Source organism: Lampetra fluviatilis, chromosome 8 (genome assembly GCF_964198595.1).
Source record: "Lampetra fluviatilis chromosome 8, kcLamFluv1.1, whole genome shotgun sequence".
NCBI classification, from domain to species: Eukaryota; Metazoa; Chordata; class Hyperoartia; order Petromyzontiformes; family Petromyzontidae; genus Lampetra; species Lampetra fluviatilis.
This window is the reverse complement of record NC_136282.1, coordinates 15,408,481-15,422,328: the sequence shown is the minus strand read 5'-3', so window position 1 is coordinate 15,422,328 and position 13,848 is coordinate 15,408,481. Positions and strand designations below refer to the sequence as shown.

General features: G+C 59.3%; 1 protein-coding gene across 6 annotated transcripts in view; it reads right to left on the bottom strand.

The window, feature by feature from the left end:
• The window catches only part of LOC144933945 (uncharacterized), a 55,625-nt gene that overhangs the window by 24,659 nt on the left and 17,118 nt on the right, over window positions 1-13,848 (bottom strand). For 4 of the 6 annotated variants that reach the window (XM_078859282.1, XM_078859283.1, XM_078859285.1 and 1 more), the window contains exons 3-10: window positions 9,553-12,549; window positions 8,740-8,855; window positions 8,038-8,266; window positions 6,782-6,942; window positions 5,342-5,522; window positions 3,161-3,220; window positions 1,186-1,346; window positions 504-675 (exon numbers count right to left, since the gene is read on the bottom strand). In XM_078859282.1, coding sequence (XP_078715408.1) covers window positions 504-675; window positions 1,186-1,346; window positions 3,161-3,220; window positions 5,342-5,522; window positions 6,782-6,942; window positions 8,038-8,266; window positions 8,740-8,855; window positions 9,553-12,549 — 4,077 coding nt within the window. The remainder of the gene's footprint in view (window positions 1-503; window positions 676-1,185; window positions 1,347-3,160; window positions 3,221-5,341; window positions 5,523-6,781; window positions 6,943-8,037; window positions 8,267-8,739; window positions 8,856-9,552; window positions 12,550-13,848) is intronic. The other 2 variants (XM_078859284.1, XM_078859287.1) reach the window with 2 other exon arrangements.

The window sequence follows — 13,848 nt, the reverse complement described above, 5'->3', positions numbered from 1 at the left end:
AAACGACCATCCCCCGTGCAGCCTTAACGGGCTGTTGGAGCAAGAGCTGCTAGCCTGCAGCACCGATGAAGGCCGGCACAGAACACGATGGGGAGGGTGGGCAATCCCCAATGATGATGTTTAAACACCAAACCAGGTATTCATTTGAGGCTAAGTCGATCTCGAGGAGGGCCAAGACCGGCCAAGAGCACGGAGCGCTGCGCGCGAGCTAACCGCTACGCCGCCGCTCCCCAGCAACGCAACAATCCGTCCAGCGCCGTCGCAGCGAGCCGACCGCATCGCTCCGTCTGCGCCGTGGACGTCTTCTCTCGCGCCGCGTTCTCTCTCCTTCTGCCCCCATTCTGTCGTGAGCCTCGACCGGACTCGCGTCCCCGCCCCGCGCCGCTCGGCCGCGAGCGTCGTCCCCGCACGACGCCGACCGACCTCGCGGTAGCCGCACGCGGCCGCGGGGTTAGAGCTCCGCGCGTCACGTACACGTGGTTAGAGCGCCGTGCGTCACGTACGCGTGGCGAGCGAGAGGACGCGGCGGCCCAGCGCCAGCGCCGCCGTCTGCTGGCTCACGGACGCCAGCAGCGCCACGGCGTCCAGGGCGGGGAGGTCGCGCCCGTCGAGCCGCGCGTAGTGCACCACGTCGGCGCGCTCGCCGCCGCCCGCGCCCCGGCTGGCGTTCACCACCTGCTCCCAGAGCACACAGAGAGGAGGCGGCGGTTCGGTCGCAGCGCCGCACGCAAGCGAGCGGTGTTAGTGCTGTTAGTGCTGTTGGCGGTGTTGGCGGTGCTAGTGGTGCTAGTGGCGCTAGCGGTATTAGTGGCGCTAGCGGCGTTTGCGGTGTTTGCCGGTGGGTGAGTGAGTCAGCAGGGGTGGGCTCCAGGAGTAGTCTCGCGGTGAATATCTGACGTGCCGCTGCCAGCGACTGATGGAAGTGGGCAGGGGTGGCGCTGTGCGGTCCGTGGTTTGCGATTGGTGACCGCAGTCGCGCTATGGGAGGATTATTAGATGATCCAAAGGTGTAGCGGGAGGAGGAGGCAGCCACTTCTGCTGCCGCTCGATACGGACCCGGACTCAGGAGTGGGGATTTAGCCGAGGGTTGGTCAGCAGGCGGGTTCAAGGAGTCGGGGTTATGGGGGGGTCAGGGATCAGGATCGGGGGGGGAGGTGGAGGGCGTGCGCTCGGCGGGGGTCGCGCCTGGACGGTGAACCGCCCGTTGGTGGCGGCACGCCGCGTCCTCCGTGACGACGGCGCCGCGTCGCGCTCCGCCCGGGCGTAGAGCGACGCGAGGCGGCGCTCCATGTCGGCCGCGAAGCCTCGCGCGTCGCGCAGCGTCGCGTCCGTCACGTCCAGCAGCACTAGTGGCGACACGGAGGGGGGGGGGGACAGACAGCGTGACCCTTGCACCGTGACGCAGCGCCCTCGCACGTCGTGGCCCCGGGTCGCTGGTAGTAGCCGCGGCCACAGCGAGGGGCATGATGGGTGTTGTGTGCCGGGTGTGGAAATATTTTCTGGGTTCGCAGGGGGTTGCGGTGCCGCCCTGTCACTGCCAGTGGAAAGGAGCTCAGAGAGGCCCTCTGGATGGCATGTTTGGCCTACTCTTCTACTGACCAGGCATCTTTGAGTCTCCACACTTTACCCCACCACGTGCCACCTGTCGCACCTGGCACACCACATCCAGTATACCCCTCGCCACGGCCGCGCCTGTTACGCGCACGTCACCTACTACGCTCTACCAACGACCCGGAAAATATTCAGTGACAAGATAGACTTGCTGAGGCAGCTGCCTGGGTGATAGGGTCCAGAGCAGAGGTCAAAGGTTCAATCTCCCGCCGCGGCAGTTGGACCAACGGTGCAAGTTTCTGAAGTCGCCCTCGCTGCTTCTGTCCACCCAGCGGCATAAATGGGTTCCCCACGACCGTTAGCCCAAGATGGGCAGGTCACGCCACGTGGTGGGGTGAAGTGTTGGCACGCCCCTCTTCTCCAAGGCGTCTGCCCTGCGTGGAGGAGTCGTTCAAATCCCCGCGGGAAGGGCTCCCGCGGAGCTCCCGCGAGTGGAGGCGTGAGCGAGCTGTTGCAGCGCTGCACCTTTACTCCCGTCCGTCTGTTATTGCGGATCGTACATCATGTTGCTGACTCGCCAATAAACCTTCATTATGGGCGGCGCGACTTGGCATCGATTGTCAGAGTAACCTCGTTACGGGCGTGCGGTGCGCGGCACACGGACGGGTTATTGAGCAATAAGCGCCGTGCCGAAAATAGTCTCTGTGCGCCGACTTTATATAAAGCGGAAAGAGGGCGCATTACGGAGGATATAAACACCACCATCGCCACCATCACCACCACTTCCACCACCATCATCGTCATCATCATCCCCGGGGCACTCAGATAATGCAAGGTGCATTACGGACCGGCTCTTTAGACGGCGTCTCGGAAGAGCTCGTGAAGAATTTATGATTTGAGCGATGAAGTCGCGGCACGGAAAATAAATGGACGTTTGCTGATGTGTTTTTAAAAATGTAATAACCAACGCAGACTGCGTCGTGCGCCCGGGGCCGTCCGAAACGAGATGCTTGAAACTTTCCTGAACGAGAAACCCAAAAAAACTTCTAAATCCCAACCGGTACGCTCCGACCTCACCCCAGGCTGGCCTCACCGCACACGCGTGTGAGACCGCGCCAGGCTGGCCTCACTCGAGGGCTATAGCAGCCCAAGCGTCCAGCTGACGTCTGTTTTCTCAGTAAGGAGACTTCAAATTTTTAATCTTCTCGTGGGTGAAGGCAGCTCGAGTGTGGAGCGACACGGCAAGAGCTCTGTCTGTCTGGGGCTTTGAGAGTGAGTGTGCGTGTGAATGTTTAATTAGTGGCTGGCATGGGGTTTAGAGACTAATTAACTTCCCATTTGGAACCGAAACACAAAGAGCATTCAGTGACATCACTGCAGTGGAGTGGCTTTAGAAAGCAACGGAGTGGATTCAGCAGTGATGTCACTCACTGGGGTTTTGCTCGTTAAGGAAGCTTCATTCTGGTTCGGGACAAATGGGTCTCGCATCCTGGGGGATTGTGGATCTGTAGACCAGGGTGGGCATGTGGGGGTGTGGGGGTGTGGGGGGGGTCCAGGCTGGGGGCAGTGATCCGGCAGCAGTGGCGAGCAGGGGGGAGGGGCCCCGTACCTGTCAGAACCCAGAGCTGCCGGGTCCTGGCAGACGTGTCCAGGATGGGGTACTCGACGGCTACCCAGGGCGGGGGAGGAAACACAGAGGTGACGAACATGAACGGGAAACGTCTTACGAGTGTGTCTGCACGTGCGTCCGTCCGTGCGTGCATACGCGCGTCCGTGTGTCTGTGTCGGTGCGTGCGTAAGTGTGTCTGTGTCGGTGCGTGTGTCGGTGCGTGCGTCCGTGTGTCCGTAAGTCCGTGATGCAACGAACGCGCGCGTGCAGCGCTCGCCGTGCAGCCACCGCGGCTTCTCAATGCGTTGGCGAGTTGACCCGGGAGCCTCTTAAAAGGGGGGGGCGAGGAGGGGGTAGAGGGGGGTCGAAGCTTAATCAGCATGGAGGGGCATGGGGAGCAGGGGGGACTTCGAGGTGGTGGGGAGGGGGTGGGGGGAAGAGACACCTGCCTGGGCTTTAAGGGCGATCTTCACTGCCTCGGCTCCTGTGAAATAAAGCTCGGCTTGGAGCCTAAGCTGATTACACGCTAGCCAGGCAGTGGTGTTGATGGCTTTGGCGGTGGTGGCGGTGGTGGCGGTGGTGGTGGTGGCGGTGGTGATGGTGGTGATGTTGGTGGTGGTGATGGTGGCGTTGGTGGTGGTGATGGTGGCGTTGGTGGTGGAAGCTGGCGAGGCGAGACACGTGGCCTTGATGCTGACTGAAGCGTGGCAGCAACAGCAGGAGAGGTTTGGGAAGGAATTTAAATTGCGGTTGCAGATTTTTTGTCGCGCATATCCCTGGCTGTGATTCAGCTGCCAGTGCACAATTGTGTGTGCCCCCGTGGGAATGAATGGGAGAGTGGGTGAGCAAAAGAATTGGGTGAGTGAGTGAGTGTGTGAGTGAGTGAGTGTGTGAGTGAGTGTGTGAGTAAGTGAGTGTGTGAGTGTGTGAGTGAGTGTGTGAGTGAGTGTGTGAGTGAGCGTGTGAGTGAGTGTGTGTGAGTGAGTGTGTGAGTGTGTGAGTGAGTGTGTGTGAGTGAGTGAGTGTGTGAGTGAGTGTGTGAGTGAGTGTGTGAGTGTGTGTGAGTGAATGAGTGTGTGAGCGAGTGTGTGAGTGAGTGTGTGAGTAAGTGTATGAGTGTGTGAGTGTATGAGTGAGTGTGTGAGTGAGTGTGTGAGTGAGTGAGTGTGTGAGTGAGTGTGTGAGTGAGTGTGTGAGTGAGTGTGTGAGTGAGTGTGTGTGAGTGTGTGAGTGAGTGTGTGTGAGTGAGTGAGTGAGTGTGTGAGTGAGTGTGTGAGTGAGTGTGTGAGTGTGTGTGAGTGAATGAATGTGTGAGTGAGTGTGTGAGTGAGTGTGTGAGTAAGTGTGTGAGTGTGTGAGTGAGTATGTGAGTGAGTGAGTGTGTGAGTGAGTGTGTGAGTGAGTGAGTGAGAGTGTGTGAGTGAGAGTGTGTGAGCGAGTGAGAAAGTGTGTGTGAGTGAGTGAGTAAGTGTGTGAGTGAGTGTGTGAGTGAGTGAGTGTGTGAGTGAGTGAGTGTGTGAGTGTGTGAGTGAGTGAGTGTGTGTGAGTGAGTGAGTGAGTGTGTGAGTGAGTGTGTGAGTGAGTGAGTGTGTGAGTGAGTGAGTGAGTGTGAGTGAGTGAGTGAGTGAGTGTGTGTGAGTGAGTGTGTGTGAGTGAGTGAGTGTGTGTGAGTGAGTGAGTGAGTGTGTGAGTGTGTGAGTGAGTGTGTGAGTGAGTGAGTGTGTGAGTGTGTGAGTGAGTGAGTGAGTGTGTGAGTGAGTGTGTGTGTGAGTGAGTATGTGAGTGAGTGAGTGTGTGAGTGTGAGTGAGTGTGTGAGTGAGTGTGTGAGTGAGTGTGTGAGTGTGTGTGTGAGTGAGTGTGTGAGTGTGTGAGTGAGTGAGTGAGTGTGTGAGTGTGTGAGTGTGTGAGTGAGTGTGTGAGTGAGTAAGTGAGTGAGTGTGTGAGTGAGTGAGTGAGTGTGTGAGTGAGTATGTGAGTAAGTGAGTGTGTGAGTGAGTGAGTGTGTGAGTGTGTGAGTGAGTGTGTGAGTGAGTAAGTGAGTGAGTGTGTGAGTGAGTGAGTGTGTGAGTGAGTGAGTGTGTGAGTAAGTGAGTGTGTGAGTGAGTGAGTGTGTGAGTGTGTGAGTGTGTGAGTGAGTGTGTGAGTGAGTGAGTGAGTGTGTGAGTGGGTGAGTGCTGTACGCTCAGCAAGGGTGGTTGGCGGGTATCCCAGGTAGAATCCCAGCAGCGCCGCCGGGAGGAGACGGATCACCTCCGCCGCCTCCGATCCGTTGAGGGGAGCGCCCTCCCGCGCCGCCACCGCCACCACGTACGTGAGCGTCACGTCCAGCGAGAGGGGGGGCACGCGCTCCGCGCTCAGCACCTTCACCCGCGGGGGCAGGGGGGGGGGAGGCGAGACACCGTCGTCGTCCTCCTCAAGGCGGCCGTGGTGCTCTCTCCGTAGGCTTTCCCTCGCAGCCTCACGCACGAGCCGAGTCCATCGCTCCGTCTCCGCTGACCCGCGCACGTCCTGCGGTCCGCGTGCCCCTCGTCCCGTCGGACGCGAGGGATGACGAGAGGCCGGCGGCGACACGGGAGATGCCCGTTGAGGAATCTCGCGACAACGAGTCCCTCGGGGGGAGTAGCGGGGGGGGGGAGCGGGTCCTTGGGGGGGGGGGGGGGGTGCGGGCCCGTCGCACTGAGAAGCCTTGAGACCCGGCAAGGTCCCCCTGCCCCGGACGAACGCCGTCGCCGCCTCCGCGCGGGGGCGGCTGCGGCGAGACGGACGCTGCCGGCAAGCGAGCACGCGGGCTTCACGCCGTGGCGTGCCGGGGGCAAGCCGTCTCATTAATTACTTACGTAATCGCGACCCGCAGGTCACTGCGGCGAGGGATGGAGGGAGGCGGGCGACGGTGTTCGCCGTGCATCGCTCGATTCGTACAGCGGCGCCTTGGCCTGCCGTACCGACAGCCCCCACGTGGGCTACGTCTGCGGCGCACGGTGAAGCCTGCTGTCCAGAACGTGCCACGTGCATCGTCGGCACGAGCCGTGCTCCGTCCCCGTGCCGTCGCCCTGCCTCGTGGTTTTTGCGGTGCCGCGGTCCAACTCGCTCGTGCGCATCAGCCAATCGCGTCGCTCCGTCACCCACAGCGTGCGTTGAAGGGCAGCTTGAGTTGGTTATTCATATGTGAAGTGTCGTTTTCAAAGTTATGCAAATTGGGCAGAAATACTTCCGATCGAGACTTTCCCACGGTCAAAGGATCAAGATCCGCATTGCTGACAAAACCCAAAAGCCAAGAGTCAGCATCGCTACTGCCTACGACACCTTTCATTGGTGGCGTCACTTCGCGTCGGCCGAATTGTGACGAAGAGGGAATCCAGACCGCGCCGTCAAGCGAAACCGGCCGCCGGGAATTCAGGTCGCGTCCAAAATAAAAATTCACGGCGCAACTCGAGCCGACGATCAATACGCACGAACGTGCCGACCCGCTACGGTGACACCGAGTTGAAACCCCAGTGACACGGCCCGCGGAACGACGCCGATTGAACTCGACAACGCGCCGACCAAGCGCTTGGGCGGCTCGGATAGCGCCCTTTGCGATGGCGGCCGCGACGAGGAGGAGCGAGCGCCGTCTCACAAACCTGTGCCGTGACGATCCCCGGGGCGAGGGTGGGAGTGGGAGTCGAGGGGGAGGGGGCCGGGTCGCGCAGGGCCCAAGCGGCGGCGAAGGCCCTCGCCAGACGGACCTCCAGTGCCTGGACGAAGCCGCAAAAGCGGATGTCGTCTTTCACCAACGCCAGCGCTGGGTGGTGAAACACGCGGAGACACCGGAGACGCAGTCAGCGGTGAGCGACGCAGCGCCCAGACATGGGAGGGCCACTGGGCCAGTGATGGTGGCAATTCTACATTCGTATAGCGGGCGGGGGGGCGGGGGGAGGGAGGGTCTATCCACTGACTTTCTTCGAAAAGTGGTGCTTGTTTTATCGACCCACGGAGTTATGCATGATGATGCACAACCGGGATGAGAACTCGCGTCCTTCCGATTGATTGTTAAATTCGCAAACTAAATCAGCGATATGAGTAATTGTCAACAAGGGAGGTTCGTTTCTGTTTTTCTCTGTTTACATTTTAGCCAATGCTGATGATGAGCGGACAAACATCGTCAAGCGCGACGACGATGACCGTGGGTCACGTCTCGAGGGACCGCGGTGCGCTGGCAGACAGCCAAGACCACGTGGAAGTTGGCGATCCTGTACACTATGCATACGCTTCGGTAAACATACAACCAGACCTGCAAACCAGCGGTCACTGGTTCCACCTCCCGGCGCGCAACTGAAACCCAGCGGCGTACAATGGGTTCACCGTAGGTCGTCTACGATCAGCAGGTCGCGTGCGGTGGGGTAAAGTGTGGGTGATTTCACCTCTTCCCAGACGTCTGTTCAGCGCGGAAGAGCAGGACAAGTACCCCCGAGAGAAGAGCTCCCTCTTGCCAGCAGTGGCGGGAGCAGGCAATTGCAGGGCTACGCCTTTACCCTTTACCGGTCCATGTTTGGCAACCACAAATATATTTACGCGCCCGGCACACCACATCCAGTATCCGTCTCACTACGACCGCGGCTAGCACCAGTGACGCGCCACTTCTTGTCTACTGGCGATGATCTCAGCCCTGGCCTGGGCCGTTCATCTTCGGATTCTCCGGTCGCAAAAGTTGTTTTACGTCCTGGATCTCCCAGTAGCGTCACAACGGGAGGGACAGAGCTCCATCACCCCAGACGACGATGTGGCGTTGTGCCGTCCTCTACTGGCATCGCGAGATATCCCTCTTGGGCCCACGACGCGTCCGCCGCGACGCATCGCACCTTGGAGGTGGCGGCGGCGACCCTTCCCCGTCGCTCACCTGTCGTGACCTGAAAGAGAGTCGGGTAGGACAGGTGCGGGTAGCCGGGGGGGTCCGTCACCCCCGTGACCCCGTGGCTCTTGAGCTCCCAGGCGACGCGCATGGAGCCGTAGCGAGCCAGCGAGCCCGACACGGCCCAGGCCGTGAGCGCCTGGCTCCCCACGACGGTGACGTAGGACACGTCCCACACGTCGGCACCGCGGGAGGAGGCCTTGAGGATGGCTTCCACCTGAGCGACGGGCGGGGGAGGGGGGCAGGGGGGGTTGGGGAGGGGGTGATCCCTCCGATTAACACGGTTGGATACGGACGGCGCGAAATACATTTAACGTACGTATATGCAGAATTGGCTGAAAACATCTTAATATGAGTAAGTGTTGGTAGCGCCGGATCTCCACCTGGCAGCCTTCCAGCTTGGTCTGTGGTTCTGACTCAGCGGTTGTGAGATGCAATTTGCATGAACGTTATTATTTATATAAAAAAACGAATCATAAAATAATTGAGGGAGAAAAGCCTCCCAATGCAAACATCCGCACAAAGAACATTTACATGGTTACGCCGTTCGCAAGCAGAATGCATTTGTCGGAGGGACGTACAGTTTTACCCGTTCTCTTAAATCGTAAAAAAAAGTGGCAGAAAAAATAATTGCGTGCGTATGTGCAGAATAAAAAAGTCACGTGGAAATCCGACACCCCCCAAACTCACCTGCACCACCGCACCCCCCTCACCCAGAGCCCCCCGCACAGCCCTCGCCAGCCCGTCCGCCACCCCATCCCGAAACCCGCGGCTCAAGGGGTCCGTACCGGCAGACACCGTGACCCCTGCTCGGTGAGGGGAGTGGGTGAGGGGAAGGGCAGGATGGGGGGCGGGGGAGTGGGAGGTGAGTTGGGGGGGTTGTTTAGTCAATGGGCCACAATTACAGCAGAACGACCATTAACCCGTTAACGACTAATCGCTTAACGACGGGCCTCCATAGAGCCCAATGTGGTCGCTTACCGACAACGGGCTTATGACGAGCATGCAACCGCCAATTTTGGCAAATCGGCGAACTCCAAAGTGGTCTGACCAGGCTTCGGCCAATCAGCGACCTCCATGCATGAGCGTTGGGACATTGTTTACATTCAATGCTATCGGAACGAATTAAGCCTTTAACGTGTATTTCCTATACTCGCTTAACGACCAAATCACTTAACGACCGGTTTCGTGGAACCAATTACCGTCGTTAAGAGGGGTTCTACTGTATACACAATTAAACAATGCCATTTAAGATGGTCGCTCTTTCAAACACATCCCTAACTTGTTGTGAGAATTACACTGGGCCCTGCCAAAGCACTGTGGAATTTCCACCGCTGGCTCAGGGCCACCCACAGAGATAGGCCTCAGTATCACGCAGAAGGCACGACGAGGCCTCCATCCAGCAGTGGATTGATCATGGCTGATGAGGATGCTGAATTTGATGATGATGTTGGCTCCAAGGGGGGGGAGGGGGTGGTGGCGGTGTTTGTGGAGGTGGCTCACCCGTGGTCACCCACAGCGCTTCCGTCACGTTGCAGTTCAGGGTTCCTGGAGGGTCCGTGGGCACCGTTGGGGTCAGGGTGGGCACCGTTGGGGTCAGAGTGGACGCGGGCACCGCTGGTGCCGTTGGCGTCGGGGTGGGTATCAGGGTGGTCACGGGCACCGATGACATCATTGGTGTCGGGGTGGGCATCAGGGTGGTCGCGGACACCGATGACATCATTGGTGTGGGGGTGGTTATCAGGGTGGTCGCGGACACCGATGACATCATTGAGGTCGAGGTGGGTGTCAGGGTGGTCGCGGACACCGATGACATCATTAGTGTCGGGGTGGGTATCAGGGTGGTTCCGGGCACCGATGACATCATTGAGGTCGAGGTGGGTGTCGGGGTGGTCGCGGGCACCGATGACATCATTAGTGTCGGGGTGGGTATCAGAGTGGTCCCGGCCACCGATGACATCATTGGTGTCGGGGTGGGTATCAGAGTGGTCCCGGGCACCGATGACATCATTGGTGTGGGGGTGGGTATCAGGTTGGTCGCGGGCACCGATGACATCATTGAGGTCGGGGTGGGTATCAGGGTGGTCGCAGGCACCGATGACATCATTGAGGTCGGGGTGGGTGTCGGGGTGGTCGCGGGCACCGATGACATCATTGGTGTGGGGGTGGGTATCAGGTTGGTCGTGGGCACCGATGACATCATTGAGGTCGGGGTGGGTATCAGGGTGGTTGTGGGCACCGTGGACCCAAATGGCCCTGAGGTCACGAACTCTGCGGTGGTCATCGCGGGGGCGAATGTCAAGGTCGGCGTCATTGTTGACGGCAGTGGTGGTGGCGGCGACGAGGCCGTGGGTCCAATCGTAGCGGAGGCCGCGGTGCCCCTGGCTGGGAGGAAGGAGGTCTCTGTGGCCGGTAGAGCTGTGGTCACGGAGGCCCGGGATGTAGGAAAAGGCACAGTGGAGCTGGAGGCGACGAGGCCAGACGATGGCAGCAACGACGAAGATGTTGATGACAATGATGAGAAGAACGAAGATGTGGAGGAGGAGGTGGAGATGGACGATAGAGGTGGTCCTCGGTTGACGATGATCGACGTGGACGCGACGGGCGAGGTGAGCGGCGGCGGCGAGGCAAACGGCAGGTCCTGCTGAAGAAGGATCGACGGTGATGGTGACGGCGACAGCGACGATGGTGATGGCAAAGATGATGAAAAGAAGAACGAGGAGGAGAAAGATGAGGAGGAGGTAAGCGATGACGCGAGGCCGCTGCCATCAATCTCTCCGAAAACATCTGGCAGCTGAGAAGAATCGCTCGGCTCTGAGAGGACGGGAGAAGGGGTCGCCCCGACCGACGACGAAGCCACCCCTGTCAACATCATCATCATCGTGGTCGTCGTCATCATCACCATCGACGACGTTGTCGTCACCCGCGTCGACTTTGGCACTGGGCTCAGAGCGGCGCTCTCCTCCGCCACGGGTGCCGGCGCTTGAGATGAGAGCGGCGGCGCCTCAATCCGCGCGGCCGAGCTCATGGGTTGCGTGCTCACCGTACCCCGGGGGCCTCGGCCGGAGAAACCGACGGCGCTCGCGAACGACATGGAAGGAGTGGAGGACGAGACGAAGGTGGTGGCTTCCATGCCGGTCGTGAGCGACGGGGATCGCCGTGACACCAGGAGGTCAGCGTCGCTCCCCACGGAGCCGCTCACCGCCGCCCCTGCGCTTGCAGGAAGCGCCGGGGTCCGCGTCACCGAGAGAGGAGTCCCAGAGACTTGGGCTGCAATCTCCACCGAGGGAGACAGCTCGGGCGGGGATGATGGTGAGGACGAGGAGGCGGTGGAGGAGAAGAGTTCGGAGTCCCCAGGCATCGAGGAGAGGAGAGGCGGCCGGGATGAACGCAGGGGACCTTGCGATGTCGAGATATCGGCGGTCGCGGGGAGGATGTCTCTGCTCGGCTGAGGCAATGATGACGACGACAATGATGCTAAAGACGATGCAGGGATGCCCTCGCGCGGTGTTCGCCCGATAGTGGACGCAGGTGACGGTTGAGTGGGGGCGGCGAAGGAGCTCGCGGGGATCGGGCCGCGTCCCGTCGCCACTCTCTCCGCGAGGTCCGTTCCCAACAGCGCAGCGCTCGACTCCGCCAGAGAAGAGACGGCGGGCTCCGAGTTCCGCTGCGGAGCTGCGAGATCTGCTGAGATCGCAAGCGAAGAGCGGAGCTCGGAGGACCCGGAGAGAGCTCCTCCTCCTTCTGATGCCGCCAAAGGGAAGAGATCCGAGGACGTGCGGCGCGGAGACGGAGTCTCTTCCGCAAAAGATTCCGACTCCTGGACATCAGAAACGAGAAGCGCGAGGGGCGGGGACCCACGTGGCGGCGGCGAGGAGGTGGGGAGCTCGGGGTGGGAGGAGAGAGCCGCCGAGCGGGACGCGGTGAAGGCGACGAGGGGAGTTAAGGACGGCGCGATGTCTCTGGACGCAGCTGAGCCAGCCGTGGTCTCTTCTGGAGGAGGTGGTGAGGAGTGATGAGAAGGTGAGAAGACAAGAGAAGATGACGGGAGATCCTGTGATTCAGTCACCACGCGTGTCGCACCCCCTTCGAGCCGCGATGGTGACGATGATGGAAGCAGAGTCCATGATGACGATGATGGTAATGACGATGTTAACACTTCTGCTGATGGTGCTGTCACAACTGCTGCTGATGATAATGTTGCTGATAATGATAATGTCAATGTTCCTGCTGCTTCTGATATTACTGCTGCATCTTCTGCTGCTGCTACAAGCGATGATGATGATGATGATGAAAGTGATGGTGACATCGTCATGGTTGGACCCCACTCAAAAACATCTTCATCTCCCAAGCTGTTGGGTGACCCCCAGAGCTGGGGTTGAGTTTGGTGTAGGAGGTCAAGAAGCTGAAGGTCAGAGGTCGTGCTGTTCCACGTGTCCACGTCTCCCCACGGCAGCGATGTCGCCAGGGGCCACCTCTCGGACTCTGCCAAAACAAACCCTGCAGTGGTCGCACATGGGGTCCCATAGGGAGTCCCACAGGGGGTCTTACAGGGGGTCTCACAGGGGTCAAGCAGGGGACGTCTCTACACCGATGCTCTCACGGGCAGAACCGTCATCAGGAGAGATATGTGGTTCAAATCTAGCGGCCTCCCCGGTTAGTACCGCGGGTGGATTGGCTGATGGAAATATGCAGCCACCTATTTCACTCACGCTACACGTTAGAGATCCAGTGGCGTCATTCGCAACAATAGGCAATCTACTCGATTTTTGGATATCACGCACACACAGCAGCAGCAGCGGCAATCATTACCCCGTCCTGCCAGACGAATGCCCCAGGTCACTCTTGCAAATGAGACTCAGATTGGTCTCCTGAGTTGTCTCCTGCTTTAAACAGTCCACTTGAAACTCGAGTGAAACGCTGCTATACCACGAGGACGAGCCAGGGTTTGGTCAGGAATACGTGAGGCAAGGCGTTGCCTGTGGCGCATTCCAGGAGGCCCTGACGCAGGCCACAGCGGGCAGCGTATCAGCAGGGATTGCCATTGTACGGGAGGCAGGAGGGAGGCACTATAGCGGAGATGCTCCATCTCTGCCTGATCCACAAACCCCACCTACAAGGCTGTCTGCTGGGTGAGCTCCCCATGGCTCGAGGGTGCACGAGAGAGGAGAAATAACAGAGTGGGGAGGGAGAAAATAATATTTAACTGGGCCCATGCAAACCAAGCAATGCCACCGGCTTCATTTTTCATCGCGGTGGCTCATAGAGCCAGACTAAGGCTACCTAAGGATTCAGTGTTGATGCAAGAGCCTCATAGAGCCAGACTAAGGATACCCAAGGGACCAGTCTTAATTCAAGAGGCTCATAGAGCCAGACTAAGGCTACCCAAGGGTTCAGTGTTAATTCAAGAGGCTCATAGAGCCAGACTAAGGCAACCCAAGGGTTCAGTGTTAATTCAAGAGAGTCATAGAGCCAGACTAAGGCTACCCAATGGTTCAGTGTTGATTCAAGAGGGTCACATAGCCAGACTAAGGCTACCCAAGGGTTTAGCGAATGGCATAGCTAACTGCGTGTGCAGGCAGTGTAACTGAGGCGTGGCCCACGGGCCAGAGCGGTAGAGGCGCCGGGCGATGCAGAGGGGGAAGTTGGACAGGGCACCCCCCGCACCCCTGTTTCATTGTTTTAACCAGGGCCAGTGCCAACCTCGCCCGGCCACTGGCAGAGAGGAAGGAGAAAGAAATAGAGAAGAGGTGGAGGAAGAGAGGGCAGCTTCATTCGCCCCCCTGCCTTGGTTCCCTC